This window comes from Dromaius novaehollandiae, chromosome 2 (assembly GCF_036370855.1).
Source record: "Dromaius novaehollandiae isolate bDroNov1 chromosome 2, bDroNov1.hap1, whole genome shotgun sequence".
Taxonomy (NCBI): domain Eukaryota; kingdom Metazoa; phylum Chordata; class Aves; order Casuariiformes; family Dromaiidae; genus Dromaius; species Dromaius novaehollandiae.
In genome coordinates, this window is record NC_088099.1 from 89024259 (window position 1) to 89040633 (window position 16375).

Sequence of the window (16375 nt, forward strand, 5' to 3'; positions counted from 1 at the left end):
AAAAACTACTGAAATAAAAGGAAGGGAAATGGATACATCAAACAATTTTTAGTGTAAGTATGATACAGGCACTTTTAACACTAATTTCAAGCTCTGATCTAGAGAGCTCCAGACCCACTTTCTTTTTTATGTGCACAGATAGTGGGAAATAAAATGGATGCAATAAAATAGCCATGCAAACAGTATTGCACTGAATCATTTAAGAGAGATGTGAGGGGAAGCTGCATTTAACATAGCTCAGGCCTGAAAATCCCACTGGGTGAGAAGGCTCCGTCATGCCGAGGGCGCTATGACGTCCGTGGGCGCAGGGGCTGAGTGCATCTCATCGTATCTGCAGGATAGGGTTGTGCTAGTTGTCCACCGAGAGGTGGGAACTTGCAACACGCAGCAATTAGGCAAGTCCATGGTGACCTTGAAATGATATCTCCAAAGTTTAGGCCAGCCAGTTTGCAAACCTTCACGCTCTACATGCTGCTTTACCACCCCTCTGTCCCGCTTACTGGTCGCTGCGTTTGAGCTGCTGTGGTCTTATCTCTCCCTCCAGGGGACAGCTGAGCCCCGCATGCCGTGAAGGGTGAGCAGCTGGGTGTGTGTGGGAGCTCAGACACCGACATGAGCTTTTAACAGAGCCTGCTGGCAGCGGCTCAGCTCCCTCAGGACAAAAACATGAGAAATATTTAGAGTTTACTTCCCGTGTTTACAGTAAGTGCTAGCTACCCTTGCTTGCTGACTGCAGTTCTGCCCAAGCTGCATTTTTTCCAGAACCAGGCTCGAGCGGTTACTCGCCGTGGGTCAATAGACGATTCTGATTTCCCCGTCATGCTGCCTCAGACTTGTGTTTTCATGACAAGCCAAGAAGAAGGCTTGTCATGACACGCCCAAAAAAGGAAGGAAAAAGAAAAAGAAAGCATTTGAGGAATCCTGTTTATAAGATCTCAGAATTTTCTTGCTGAAGAAAAATGAATACATCAAACTATTTTTAGCTATGGCTAACTATCGCTGAATGAAACCGTTTCTCCTGCCCTTTTCTGCTCTGTTCTGCACACTCTTGTCACTCCCAGCACCAGCTCTGGTGCTTATCTAACCTCCTCGCATCTGATCCAAGGAACAAAGCTATCAGAAAAAAGAATATTACAACCAAATAACTTATTTTTCTGCTAATCTAGTTCCCTAAACTGACTTATCATGGGGTTAGACAGGCAGCGGGCAAGGCATAAGATCACACAGCTAGGAGCAGAGAGATAATAAAAGTACAGCTGCTCCTTTTGGTTGTAGATTAAAGATCTGCTTATCTGCAATGTTAAAGTATTCTGTAGCTCTTAAGTTTGTGAATTATTTGAATTCCTCAGAAACACTGATTTGAATCTTATTAGCACTGATTTTTGTCCTTTGTTTTTCTGAATGTGCTGTGGCTCTCAGTTCTTTCAAGTGTGACATTAATATACTCTGTGTAAACTTTAAAGGTACTGTAGTTCGGTGGCTGATGAGAAATTTTTCAAATTTGTTGTCACAATTTCTTTATTAAAGTTTCATCCTTAGCTTCATATACGTATATTCATATTTATCAGTTTTGAAGTGATTGCTTATAATAGTTTTTTAAGAGATTTTTTAATCTCTTCTTCTTAATTTCTTTAACTTCTTTAATTTCTTCTTCAGCAACGATTTTTAATCACTAATGGATAAAATGATTAATGTAAAGACAAAATTATTAAAGCTCTGAAGGAGAAAGGATAATATAGAAATTAAATGTATGCTTTTAATTTTATATATTATGTTAGGATGTTGAGTAGAAGTGTGCAGTGATAATCTTCCCAAAATGAAACTGTTAATATACAAGCATTAAGTACATTGCTTGATCTGATCCTAAATGGAAGCTATTGCTTTTCTTTTGAGTCCAGGGTTTTTTTTGTTGTTGTTGTTGCTTTTTTTGATCAGATAATTATTTGGGAATGTTGTAAACTCATAGAATTTCCTTTTAGGATAGTTTCATGCTGGTTCCTTAAGAGCCAAAAATTCTACATTATATATAATAATAATTTTGTGTGTCTACTTACACTCTCTCTACAGATAGATATATCTGAGGGAAAAAAAAAGTGATAGTTGTGAAGGGACATTTAAATGCTACAAAATTTGTATACATTAATCCTAAAATAAAATCCGTTCAGGAATATCCTAACATTTGTCATGTCCAGCTTTAAGTCAATGGAGCTATACAAATTCAAAATAATCTGTTTATAGTATCAGAGCCCTAGCAAGTAAGTTTCTTGCAGAAGAGACCTCCTTTTTGCCAGCAAAATGCTATCCTTATTATATACAGCACTATACAAATGATGGAGCAATTTAAGGGAAAGAAAAATCATGACCTAAATATGATTCCTTTGGAGTTTCAGTGATCCTTTTTTTGTAACTGTAAATGCACAATCTGAAAATGAAACACGCCCCTCATGCTTTTCTGAAAATATTCTTTTTCATGGCAAGCATAATATATTTATAGAGAATCCTATGTACATTTCTAACAAAAATGTAGTGTAAGCCTATTGTAAAAAAATATTCTATCCAAATATCTAACCAAATGCATGCCCCAAACAAACAAAAAACAAAAAAAGCAAGTTTCTTGGAACACTAAATCTGTATTTTGTTAAGTGTTCTAAAAAAAAAAAAAAAAAAAAAAAAAAAGAGTTGTTCATCCTTTTCACTTTGATGATTTCTTTAAAAGAAGTTTTCTGAGGCATTGAACTCTTATTTTATATTGTCATCTTTATTTTGTTGAAAGAAAGGGAAATTTCTTCCTTATAAAGACTGGTTTAGCAAATAATAAAGAAACTAAACTAAAAAAGTCAAAATAAAGCATATAGAGAAGAGAACGCTGCTCTGGCAGATTCTGACAATTATAAAGATCTTGAAATTCTTTAGGTACAGTGGTAAAAGCAAGCTGAAATATAGGAAGTATTCTAGGCACACGATTTCTGCTACTGTGCTTGGTTTGACTGAAATCTAAAAGGAATTCTAACAGCATGTTCTAACTGCAGAATGTAAAATGTCAACATGTGGAAAAATATTTATTTGTAATATATCTTTCTCTTCAAGCTAACTCAATTATTTAGTTTTGAACAGTGTATGTTAACAATTACCATTCCAAAATTTTGCAGGTCAGCAAAGTAGTTTTTGCAGCCTTGTCACAAAGCTAAGCGAGTCAGCCATAGCCTTTGCTTATGAGCGTCTGAAACCAGAGAAAATATGTAGTGGAGAAAACATAATTATTTCCTGCTGAATTATGAAAGATGAGAGCTGCCTCCACTTACTCTTTTACATACATCTGTAGGTTAATGCTTACTGCCATAAGTGAATTCAGAAATAGAAAACGTGATGGTTTCTGTATTTGGTTAAGTTTCTTTTTTTTCCTCCTGTAAGGCCCACTTGTTCTTGTAAGAGCTTCTCACATGAAATAACAAATTGTTCTTGAGGGATGCATAATTATGCTTATATGGCACTGAAAAAAGTAATGTAACTATGCTAAAGTAAATATCAGAACACAGTCTTATTGAAAGCCAGTGGTAGCTGCGATACTTAATGATTCTGGAGAGAGACTGTAGGAGTAGTGAACAATGATAATGTAGCTTCTAATATAATCATGGCCTTTGTGTAACTGACGTTGCAATATATATTACTGTATTAACAGACAGTAGTGTGGTAACAAAGATGGTAGTAGTAATGCATCTTTCCCTCTATGTTTTACTGCAGTTTCATCTTTCTTTTTCTCTTTTTCTCTCTTTGTATACATTATGCATATACATGTATATCTATTTACCTATATACATATATCTGTGTGTGCATGTATATATATATAAAATATGTATTATTTAGAGTAGCTGTTAAATACAAGGCATATGCAGGGACGCTGTAATCCTCTATGTCTACTTTAAAACAGCCACATTTGTATTTCATATATAATGCCCCTCTATCTATCCTGCTGAGAAGAAATCTTTTGTGCTGGCTGTATTTGCAGTGAAAAAAATTTAATGGGAAACTTAGTAATTTTAAATTTATCCATTTAAAATATGGCCCTTTATATTTATACATTACACAAATCTTATCATGTAGAAATTCTGCAGCAAGAGCTGCCTTTGGTTAGATCTATAAAATCCAGAGCAGCTCAGTGGAGTTGAGTAGGAAGAAATGAATGCCAAGGTAAATTAAGCATTAGCTTTCTCTTAAAAGGATCAATTTAAAGATTAAAAATGTGTTATGAAATACTTATTAGCTCCATGCTAAAGATGCTTAATGAGAACAATGGTAAACATTATCCACTAAAATTAGCAGGATAGGTAAGAGAGGATGTAATAATATTGATCCAGCAGTCAAAAGGGATTGAACTCCACAGGGCATCTTATTGCTAACTTCCCTTTTTAAAAATGTCTTAATAACTTTTTTTTGTATGTCCTGAGAAAAGTCATTTTCACAGTGAGGGTTTCTTTTTTTTAGTAAGCATCTTTTATTAGGGAAAAATAGAGACATCATAGCTTATTCCAGTGTAACATGCCTTTGACCCTTTGTGGAATGTCCCTGAAGAAAGCCTCAAAATTGAAATGAGTTTATTTTCAGCACGATTAGGGCTGTTCTATTTCTTCAGCATGGAGGGGAAATTGAAGATTCATATTCCCAAGATTCATAACTTGATTTACCATCTCTGAACTTTCCTCCCAAAGTATTTCTAAAGCATAACCGTATCAGAATACATTCTGCTTGATGTCTACCTGCCCTTCACTGCGGCCAAGATTTCATCTTATGGTTTTGGCATTCCTTAAGTTTAAAATTTTGAGCACCTTCTTTTCCTTTACTTTCTGTTTTTTGTTTTGATTCTCCTTTATGGGACTATCTTGCATTTTTTTTTCATCTTTGGAACTATTTTATAGAACTCTTCAGATTTTATTGAGCCAATTTACATAGTTCTGAATAAATCTCAGCAGTCTTTAATTCTTCCAGTCAGCTCTAGCACTCCTTAAAAATATAGTTACAGCAGTTATTATCCTCCGGTCCTTCGGTATAATAGCTGATTTTAATGAGAAATTCCATGTTATTGAGTTTCAGAATCTCTTAAACTAACTTTCTCATTTAATTTTTTAAGTTAATATGACTGTGATCATTTTGCATGATCATTTCCATAAAATTTTCTGAAATGATATTGCAGTCAATTCAGTTCAGTGCTTTTGATTACTTCTAGAACTAACTTCACTATGCAGCATTTTAGGTATACCCATAATGCTATTGGAGGCATGATTGGAACCCATTTAGGCATAGCCAAGCTAATTTATGCATAACTTGATGGCTGCAAAATAAATGCAGCAGCATGGGATTAGTACAAACTAATGCACAAATAAGCATTCATGTTTGAATTGGACTTGAATTGTGCTAAAAATCCATATTACATTTTCACTGTTCTTGCTACCAAACCAGTTAAACATGAGCAATGTTTGCCTATTGATACTGAAAATCACACATTGTGTCAGACATGTTGATTTATCTTTCTCCCTTGTGTGCTCTAGATTTAGTTATTCTAAAAAAACAGGCAGTAACACAGGCAGAAATATGTAGTATGAGTTGGTATTTGAACAGCAGATACACAAGTTGCTGGAAACATTGCTGGTGATGATTCCTCTTCAATTCCTCAATCTTAATATCATTTTCATAAGCTTTCATAAATATCTCCTTTCATATTTGTTAAATTTGAAAAAAAGTGTGTATATATATATATATATATGCACATATATAAATATTTACATTTTTAGGCACAAAAGTGGGAGGAAGGGGAAAAAAATGGATTTTCCCAAAACTTTTTGGCCTGCTCATCACGAGCATAACTGTTTCTTAAAATATATGTAGTGTACTTATACAGTTCTTTCCAGTCAGGATATTATTTGGTTAGACAAGAAAGAATCTGTGCATGCACAGTGATAACAAATAATCTTCATGATCTTAAGTGTTTATAGCAGGTAATGCAGCACTGCACTTTTCTTTCTATATGGTCTTAGTAAAGATGGTCACCTTTTGCCAGGCATTCTTGTTTTCATTTTTCCATTCCTGTTCTGCTCCATTTCTTATAGAGGCACTTTTAGAATTAAGAGGCACTTAATCCTCTATTCTGAAGTCTTCCTCTTTTCTTCAATGCACTTCTGCAATCTCTATTTTTGTTGTTGTTGTTGTTTTTTGCAGTGTATTTTCTTTTTTTGTTCAGACACACTTATCTTTACAAAAGCAATAACCCTAACAGACACTACTCTTACTCGGTAAGTCCTCAGGATAGTTTATTCTTCCTTTGTCACTTATTTTACATAACCCTCCAACCTCAAATTCCACTGGAAGTTTTACTGTTCAGGATCATTTAAATGACTTCCAAGACAGCCTTCAACATAAGCTTGTTTCTGTATCCAAATATAGCTTTTGGACTTCTATTTGACACCTGTCTAATCCACCAACAGCAGCATGTGCCAAAACCACTGAATAGATTGGGTGAGGTACGATGAACCTCAGCCTTGCATAAGGCTGATAGTACTGTAAATTTGTGATGCTCTGCAATAAATACTATTTCAAGAAAAAATCACATGGGCTGCCTATCTAGACAAAACAAAAGCATGTAGTTTATTCATTGACTCATACGTATTGAATGAAAAAGAATTATTACTACTTCAATACCATTTCCATAACACATCATGCACTAATAATGCATAATCTCAAATTCCTTTTGAGATTCTGTAGTGGATATCCTAGCCATTGTGGAAAGTTTGTACCAGGAGCTATTTACACAGCTCATTGCCATGCTGTATTGGTCTTGAGTTTATTTTTTTTTAATTTCTTTTTTCTTCTTTTCCCTTTATTTTTTTGTGTGCACTGCCTAGTGCATATTTTTTGGCCTACATTCATCTATCTTCCTTTGTCTAGATATTTCACACACCATCTTCATGCTGTATTTTGTGTGTTGTATTGTGTGTTTTATGAGAAGGTCTGGATGTGTACCACATGCTCACCTGTAAGTTGCATTCCATTTCGGGGCTGAATCTCACCCTTTCACTCCCAAGTTGGTTTTTCCAGTCATGGCATCTGCTTCCTCATCTGGAGGCATGGGAAAAGGGGCCTCCAAAGATGAAAATCTCACTGTAGTTCTCATCTACGTATGTCTTGACTACAAAGCAAGTAGTTGAGATATTTTGGATTTTGCCTAATGAAATGGATGCCTCACGCTGTGACTGTTGAATTAGCATTCTTTTGACTGACTTCAGAGTTCATAAAATTTCTGTTTCTTGAATACACTGAGCTGCATTTGGGGCCCTATGCTCTGCTACCTTGAGAAATTACAAAATTACTTGTATCCATTCAAATTTGAATGATAAAAAATGCTGTTCTGGTGTAGTTTTTATACCCCTAAATGTAAATGTCAACAAAAATAGAGTAATCAGATCCCATTTTTGCCTTCACACTGGAAGCTAAGGGCTTTTTTCCTGTTTAAATACTTTAATGCTATCTTCACAGGAAAGCTCCCCTTTACTGCATCTTTTATGGACACTTTCTCAGTTTAAAGTAAATTCAGTGTACATAATGGTATTTATATTATCATCATCCTCATCAGATATAGACTTTTCATAGACTTAAAATTTCACAGACAGTGCCAAGTCACTGGGTCTGATACTAGTCTCTTTTATTCATGCTTCTCTGTTGACTCTAATGAGGTTGGACTAAATGATAGGGTCAAAGTTGGACGGCATGCTTTTTCATCTTATCTATTCCTATATAGTTCCTTCCTTACAAATGTATTTCAAATTAAGTGGCAGGTGCACTACCAACATATATACTTCACAGCTTATCAGCAAAGTAAACTCTGAATTTGAAAAGATTTCTCTGTTCTCCATGTATCTTTAGGTGAATCACTCTTGTACTCTTTGTATCACATATAGTAGTGTAGGAATTACCTTTTCATGATTCTAAAATTAAGCTGGTCTGGCTCTTACGCTTCCACTGCTGCTTTCAGTGACTATGATTAGTTTCTGGAAATTATCTTGCAATGATACCTATTGGTCACAAATGTTGACTGGTATTTTATTGTCTCTGCAATCAATGTCATCACCTGGAGCTGATTTTGCAAACTATTAAAATAATTCTTGATAAGTAAATAACTGTTGACAATTTATCTGTCAGTCATTGCCCATAGCCTATGTAATTTATGCTTACTCATCAGAGAAATTATTTGTACTCTAAGAAAGTAAAGCACTTAGGTAATCATGGTAGCTTCTGATGAATACATATTAGTCAGCATTCTCTATCACTTTACATTATTTGAACAAAATCCAGAAAATGAAATTTTTTTGAGGCTATATTTCTTACCCAACTTCTAACAAAATTCCACATTTTAACTTTATAGTCCAGCAGCTGTGAATAGCTGTAACCTTTTTATCCATTAGAAAATATTATTTAAAAAAATAGTTATTTCATTAGGGGAGGGATTCACACGTTTACTTCTTAAAAAAAAAAGGAAGAAGGAAGAAGGAAAAAACAAACAAACAACCCTCCCACCGATTTTGAGACCAAAGAGAGAAAAAAAAGTTCTTAGCTATTTAGGGACATATTTTGCATCATTTTGATACATGGATTGATTTACTTACATGTTTAAAGTTTGTGTGTGAAGGTTCAGAAAGGTTCAGTGAATTAGACTCTTTACAAGCACATTTTATGCAAGTGATATTCTCAGTTGCTGCAAAACTATGTTTTAACTGATACAACAACCTTATATGGCACTTTACTTGCTGGTTGCAGTGGGCTTAAAATAGCAGAGAGTAACATACTGTGGAAAAAGGATTAAAAAGTGGATGAAGATGAAACAAATAAATAAAAGCAGGAACCAATCATTTAAGATACATTGCTGGCAACAAAAATTATTCCACGGATATTCACAGAAGCTTGTTTTAAATGCCTCAAATAATGAATTACTTACACGTTCCAAATCCACCCAAACCTCTTTGCATTTTACTTAAGGATAAGTTTTTACCTACCAACTCCAGACATCTCTGGAATGCTGGCGGTGTACATGTCCTTGGTGAATTTTGGTTCATTGTCATTGACGTCGTGGATTTTAATGATAAATTCAGATTCTGGCTCCACTTGTCTTCCAGTCTTTCTGTCTATAGCCTTGGCACGTAGCACATACAGGGACTTTTCTTCTCTGTCCAATTTCTTTGCAGCGTGAATATCTCCTGTATTTTCATCTATAATGAACAGACTGCCAGCCCCATCTCCTGTTAATATGTATTTTAAATTTCCATCTCCTTTATCTTGGTCAGTGTGTAGCTTCAGGGAGGTAGAAAAGAAGAATTCTATAAATATATATATTGTTATTACAGACCAAATCATTCAGCACATATGAATAAGTCTGTACAATCTTGACTGTAATTGGGGTCAGCAGTGGTTATCTTCTGTTTCACTGTTAGAAAAATTACAAATTTGAGACTCAGACATACACAAAAATATATATCTAAACAAATTGGTAAGGACACAAGGGGATGTCAAAGATAATGGAGAAGTATTTTAAATGACCAACTGATAATAAAAAAATGATATTTCTTTCAATAGTCTGTCCAGAAACCAACAGAAGTCTCCCTAATGAAGATAACAGGGGTCTAAAATTCTCAGATTTCTCTTTATAAAGTAAAGCTTGTCTTCCTGTGTTCTGGTTGCTAGTAAGGCAACCAGTTGCCTTGTAACAGCAATGAAGAAAAAGAGTTTAAAGAGCAGAGCTTTTTGAATGTCCCAAAATCATCTGTATAAGTTCTGATTTAAGAAACTATTCTCTCTCTCTCTCTCTCTCTCTCTCTCTCTCTCTCTCTCTTTCTTTTTTTTTTTTTTTTTTTTTAAAGGACCATCTTACCTCAGTTAATTACTTCCTTCCTTCTAGTCCTCTCCACACAGGAGAAATAATTTTCAAGAACACTAGGAGGTAAATTTTCAAAGCATCAAGTGGAGTTTAGCAGTTCTTTTCCTACTATTTCTCCTCACAAGAGTTCCAGACTGTATCCCTGTGAACTTACAGGCACTGATTAGTTAGCCATATATCACCATTATGAAAAAGTGCCTTAAAACAACAGCCAAAGCAAGTCAAAAAAGCTGACCCAGGCACTAGAACTTCCTACATAATGTTCTTTTCTTGAATTCTGTCCTCAGAATTTCATTTGAAGGAACATACAATTCCTTTTCATGAGCATCTTCGGTTTATTTTCCTCAGATATATATTTGCAGTCACATAAGGCCACAGTTTGATGACCTGAGTGTTTTTCAAATATGTGTTAGAAAGAATTTTATCCCCTTTTTTTAAATTTTATCCAAAGATAATGATATCATAACCTATCATCCACCTGAAAAAAAAAGATCAGTATCAGTAAAGGTATTACTCTAGAGACAGAAAACTTATTTTATGCCACTTTTTTTCTTATTTCTGTACTCATGCCCATGCTTAGCTCCATGTTTCCTACCTGAGTCATATCGTCTTTTTATTACTCTACCTGTATGAAGGGCGTTTGTGGTGGATTTTGTTAAATTCCTTCATTTTGATTTTTTTTCTTCAGTCTCCAGCCTAACACTATTCAGCTTATTGAGCTGATTCCTATTGCGGTCTTCTATAGTTAAGGCAGGATGAGAGGTCTGTTTTAACAGTTGCAGGGCTTAATGTATTCAGCATAACTCTGTAATAAATATCTACAAAAATTATTGAGCATCACATACAACGGGGTGAAAGAATTACATACAATGAGCATACAGCCCTCTATAAAGGTCCCTGGCAACTTGGCAACTCTACAGATAACATACAGAAAATAAATATAAACACTGCATGAGTATCTTCAGGCACTGATTGTGGAACATTAAGTACTCAATACAAAGAGTATTAAAATAATTCATTATGATAAATATTCTTATATATCAGGAAAAAATAAAAGAGTGGATTTATTTCCATAACAAGTACAAAATATAACGGATTTCTTTCGGTCAGCTGAGTGTGTCTCTTGCCATGGAAGACAATCTCCTATCCCTAAGAAATACTGCACATTTATCCTTGTTGAGACGTTCCTCACCTTGTGGCATAAATATCACTTTTGCCATTCTTCTTGAGGTAGAAGCTTTTTTTAACTATGCCAAATTAAGAATCAGATCTCTGGATCGATGTCCAGCACCTGAACCTCATTTTCTCCTAAGGACAGGCCAGCTTCAATTTGAGTCGCTGAAATGTCCAAGTGCGGTGTGCCATTGTGCTACGTACCTGAGCACCCTTAGCCTCTCAGGGAGGTGCTAGGGCAAGAAGCGGGGCTGGGACCTGCGTGAGGGGCCCCATGAATCACAGGAGAGTGAATCATCCGACCTGAGAGTCGGATGGGCTAGGAGGCGGGTGGGAGCAGGAGCTGAGACGGAGGAAGCATTAGCGAGGTTGGGGCCTCTGTGAAGCTAACTTCCATTCTGGTTAGGAGGAGATGCTTCTTAATTCCCACACAGTTATAAGGAGGTACTTCTTAATTCCCACAAAATATGCTCATCAATGACTTATCTGTAATTTGCTAAATTGTTTCTGTAATGCTAACAGTCAGACAAGTAAGTCCTGAAAAACTGAGTGGTTGCACATTCTGTTTCCATGTATTTACATAGTTATATCCCTTGTATTTTTGAAAGTAATTTCTGTCGGTCTCCCCAGGGTGTTTTTTTTTTTTTCCCTGCACATGTGTACGTTCCAACATGCATTGTTATTGATAGAAATTTATATAACTTGCTTATTGTTAGACGGATTAAACTGGCCCCTGGCCCACAGGTATTATCTCCATGGCAGCCTGCAGAGCAAGGGACTTAACTGTCAGGAGTCTTAGTCTTGAATTGTCAAGACTGCTACACAGTGAAAGAATGTAATCTGGCCAGACACACCAAAAATTTCCCACCTTAGAAATAAACAAAAATTGCTGAAACAAGATATGACATAGTTCTGAACTGAAAAATTAAAGGGGTGAGGGTGTAGAATGAGATTTTTCTATTGTTTTTCTTGATTTGGAACAGAAAACAAAATTCTACATTTAAATAAGCCTATATTGTACATGTGGAATTTTATCAGAAAAATAGATAATATGTATTTTACTTGAAATTGTATCTGAAAAATTATTTTAATATAATTTTATTTGAAAGTGTGTTAATAATGTAGTTTATATTTGCACATCTGTTTAGTACTTTTTCCAGCGAACTCTGCTAACGAAAGCATCTTCCAGGGAATATAAAATGAGCTTAAAGCCAACATTTTACTTATATTTCAAATTTCATTAATTGAAAATTTTTGTTCTTACAAATACTTTCTTGACTTGGAGAATGAGGCTTCTGCCGAAAAGAGATCAGAGATAATGGAGGAAGATAGTTGCAGCTGGGTAGCAAAGATCCAGGTCGTGAATGTAAATAGCGGTAGTGTAAATAGTGCTCATATGAACAAGTCCTGGGTCAATAACCCCTTGCAATGGGGCAATAATGAGCAAGTACTGGGAGCAGTGATCTCTCCTGTGCTAACAAATGGCTCTGGAAACACACATCTGTCTGTTCATAGCCATTTACTTACCCTGCCAGTCAACTGTATATCGATCCCTGACGAATAGGTTGATTTCTTTGATCTGTCTGTTAAAACTATCCACCAAGAGGGCAGGTATCTCAAACTGCGATGTATATATTGAGCCCCCTGCTTAGCTCATACTTCTACCAAATGATGAACAGGATTTTCAAACACAGCAAATTTCCATATCCTATTGCCGACTTCAAGGACCCTTCAAGTACAGTTGTAAGCTATCAGTCATTCTACATGTAGCCATTTCTAGTTTCTACTAAATGTTTTGCTTTGCTTTGCTTTGTTTTTTCACTAAACATTTAAGGAATCTTTATCAGTCTGTGATATAAATTTTAAACATGATAGTTTGTGCCAAAAATGGGGATATTTTCATAAAAAAAAAGGAAGACATGGTCCAGTGTCTTATAGGAATAAAATGCTAGCTGTGTGAAACAGATCACACCATTCATTCATGATATTAGAGTTCTGTAAGTACAAAATATGCTTTTAATTTCTGAGTCAGGGTAGTTAAATTTAATATTGCAGATCTTTATACAAAATAAATTTACAGATTTATAAGATTACAAAAAGGTGCTGTAATTTAATTTTGAACAATCTATATTGTGTTTCTTTATGACTGGTAATCTTCTGTAAAGGGTTTAAATATTTTGAATATATAACATAAAATATGTTTCCAGTGTTTCAAATTTTAATTGTTCTACAGAAAGCCTACAGAAAAATCACGTGCAAACATGGTGTATTATAGTATGTTTACAAAATATCATGCCTTTTATTCACTAAAGCCAAGCAACAAGAACAGGCTAATTTTCTTAACCCTACTGCCAGTTATAGTAAATAGTCTTATATACAAAATACTTGCATATATATATAATTTAGTAAGCTGCCTATGTGCGTAGAGGGAGCTTATTTGTTCAACCTGGAAAAACTAGTGTTCATATTTTTCATCTGAGGTAAGTTTGCAGTTTCCCTATAAATTTTCCAGAGTCATTAGGTCTGGAGAGGTCCACCATTTGCTATCAGCGTAAATTCATTCCTGTTGCAATATTATGTTTTGTCTTACTCTACATGATCCTTTTTCACTAGTTGGAGTGGGGGATTGGCAAGCAAAAAATCTGTATGGGTTGAAAAGGAAGCTGTCAATTGCCTCATTTCTAATATCATAAATTGTTCAATCTGTAGTTTCTATGAGGATCTAACAGGTCTGAGAATTGTGAAATATTTCAATAAAAGAAAAAAAGAAACCCAACAGTGAATATTAGATTACTCAAATTACTCAGTGTATAGTGACCACCTCAATAACAAATGTCTTCATTAATTCAATATTCAGCATTAAGTCGTCTGAAATATGTTGGAATGAAGACATAGCTGAGGTGATGCACTGCTGAGTTTCTTGTTTTCTTATTCTTTTGCACACATTTCCTTTTCTGTAGACTACTGTGTGCCTGGCTAAATACATTCTCAACACAATTTATGCTGAGGATCATCAGAGACAAAAACATTGGTAATGGTAATGGGAGTGACAATTAGGTGTTCTGAAGCAATAAATATGGTCATATTTGTAAATACTCTCCCAATATTTTCTTTTTTTTTCTCTCTCTATTTATATAGAAAAAGCGTGCATTTGAAATGAGCCTGTCTATCCAGTTCTGTGAAGCTGAATTTTTTTGTGATTTGGTAATCAAGATCTGGATGCTATCAGAAAATATCTTCATATAAATTTACATGGGTCAGTGTTAGTGTAAATCCTAATAAGTAAACTGGTAGAAAAACAACAGGTTATCACAGAGTAATAGTTCTGTGGCATATTTCTATTTCCTCTAAATTAAGTACCTTACTCCTTTGGCGAATACTCGACCCTCATCTAACACTTAATATTTATTAGCAAGTGGTAGTTACGACATGTACCTGCCTGGGTTCAGGAAGTATTTTGTCTCATACTGTTAGTGCGTACAAACGCTTGTCCCTAACCTCTCGCAAACTACTGTCATTATACTGAATAGAAAGGGTACAAGCATTGGTTGGAGGAAAAACGATATCTCATAAATGACCAGGTTAATAGATTGGTTTGGAAAGGCAAAAGGAGATATTTAGGAAAAAAAGTAAAAGATATAGTCACAGAAAATAGTTCCTTAAAAAACCATGTTTAAAATTAGTTCTACAGTTGATCTGGTTCTCAACTCTGTGTAATAGAGAATAACTCTTTTGAAGTTAGGCAGACATAGAATCAATGGAAAAGGGGAGAATCAATGAACACAGCTAACAAATTATACAGTGATATGAATGAATTTTCCCCATTTACAAACACAAAATTGCCAGCCTTTATTTAGGTTTCATTTTATTTGCAATTTATTTCTGTACAACTATTGTTGTAGATGAAAAAGGAAGAAAAGAGCTAGATGAGCTACTTACAGCTCTTGAGATTGTTATGAATAAATACAGTGAAAACACATATTTAGTTGCTTAGGCTCAGAAAAGAGGTATGATCTCATTGTGGAGAGGAATGCAGCGAAAAGAAGGACAAAGACACACAAAGGGAAAGGTAGATCCACACTTCTGTTGTGGCAGGTGCTGTACTAATGTTTACAGTTTAGATTGCTTACAGTCTGCCTGCGTATCGTGCTATAGAAAAAGGACTATTACTGCAGATTTCCTACCTCCATTGCCTCCACCCACACAGCTGTCTCCAGCAGAGGAGTCCTGATATCCCACACTTCTCTTGTAGACCCTGTTTGCTTGTAAACACCTTCTAGAAAGTGTGAAAAATGGTCTTTCCTTACTTTTCAAATGAGGATATGCTGGAGGATTACTGAGATCAGATGACTTCTTTTTAGTTTCACTAAATTGGTACAATTGCATGTTTTTATAGGAGAAAAAGGCCACACTGTTTTGTGTGTTGTTGCTGGTAAATTACTACCAGAATGCAGACAAACCTCTTTAAGGGTACCTATCTTAGGTGTCCTTATACTGGAATGCAATCCCATCTGGCATGCAGATGTCAGTGGAAATAACACACAGTTACAATACCAAGTTTTTAGTTAGAAATCTTATTTTGAGTGTTTCATAAGTTGACCAGATAGGTAGGCAGGTGATTGACAGCTGTTGTGGAGGGCATGCCAAATCCCAGTCCCAAACTCCTGAACTTTCTAAAATTCTGGTGACATCTTAGAGAGAGCTGAGGCTCCAATCCATCTCGGCTGTTTAGATTTGCTTTCCTGAAACCAGGGCAGGCAGGAATGGGAGGTATATGCAAACTGGAGTCTTTTCCTGACATGGAGAAGCAGTACTGGGTCCCACAGACCAGATGTAGCCATGGCATCTTGCCCTTCTTCGTGTGTTTGGTTTTGACAATGTAGCTTTGTTTATTGTGCAATGCTACACTTGGGCATTCGTCCTTACTTATTATTCACCAGGGTGTATCAGTAGAAGAAAGAGCTCCTCTGAGCAAAAATCCTGTCAATTGCATTAACAAGTGGTACTGTCTTTACAGTTTTGTTTTTTTTAAGTCATCTTGTAGAATTTTCAAGGTGCTTTTATAATTTCTGCAAATGTGCTATCATACTCCTGTAATAGTTGCGTGAAGCCACTTCTAGGGAGCCTACTGCCGTCTTCTCTATTACTTCTTTCCACTTTGACCAACAAAGCTAGATTGTGTTTATATCTACATACAATGGTGAAAATGCTAAATGTAAGATTTTGTTTGTGCTGATATGTATTTTAGAAGTTTTGAGCACTGGCTTGTTGCATGCTCTTTAAGTT

At 35.4% G+C, this 16375-nt stretch overlaps 1 protein-coding gene across 1 annotated transcript in view; it reads right to left on the reverse strand.

Moving 5' to 3' along the window:
• Positions 1–16375, reverse strand: part of CDH9 (cadherin 9) — a 69377-nt gene that overhangs the window by 36508 nt on the left and 16494 nt on the right. The window contains exon 2 of the mRNA XM_026115582.2: positions 9039–9333. Within this exon, the coding sequence (XP_025971367.2) occupies positions 9039–9333 (295 nt within the window). The remainder of the gene's footprint in view (positions 1–9038; positions 9334–16375) is intronic.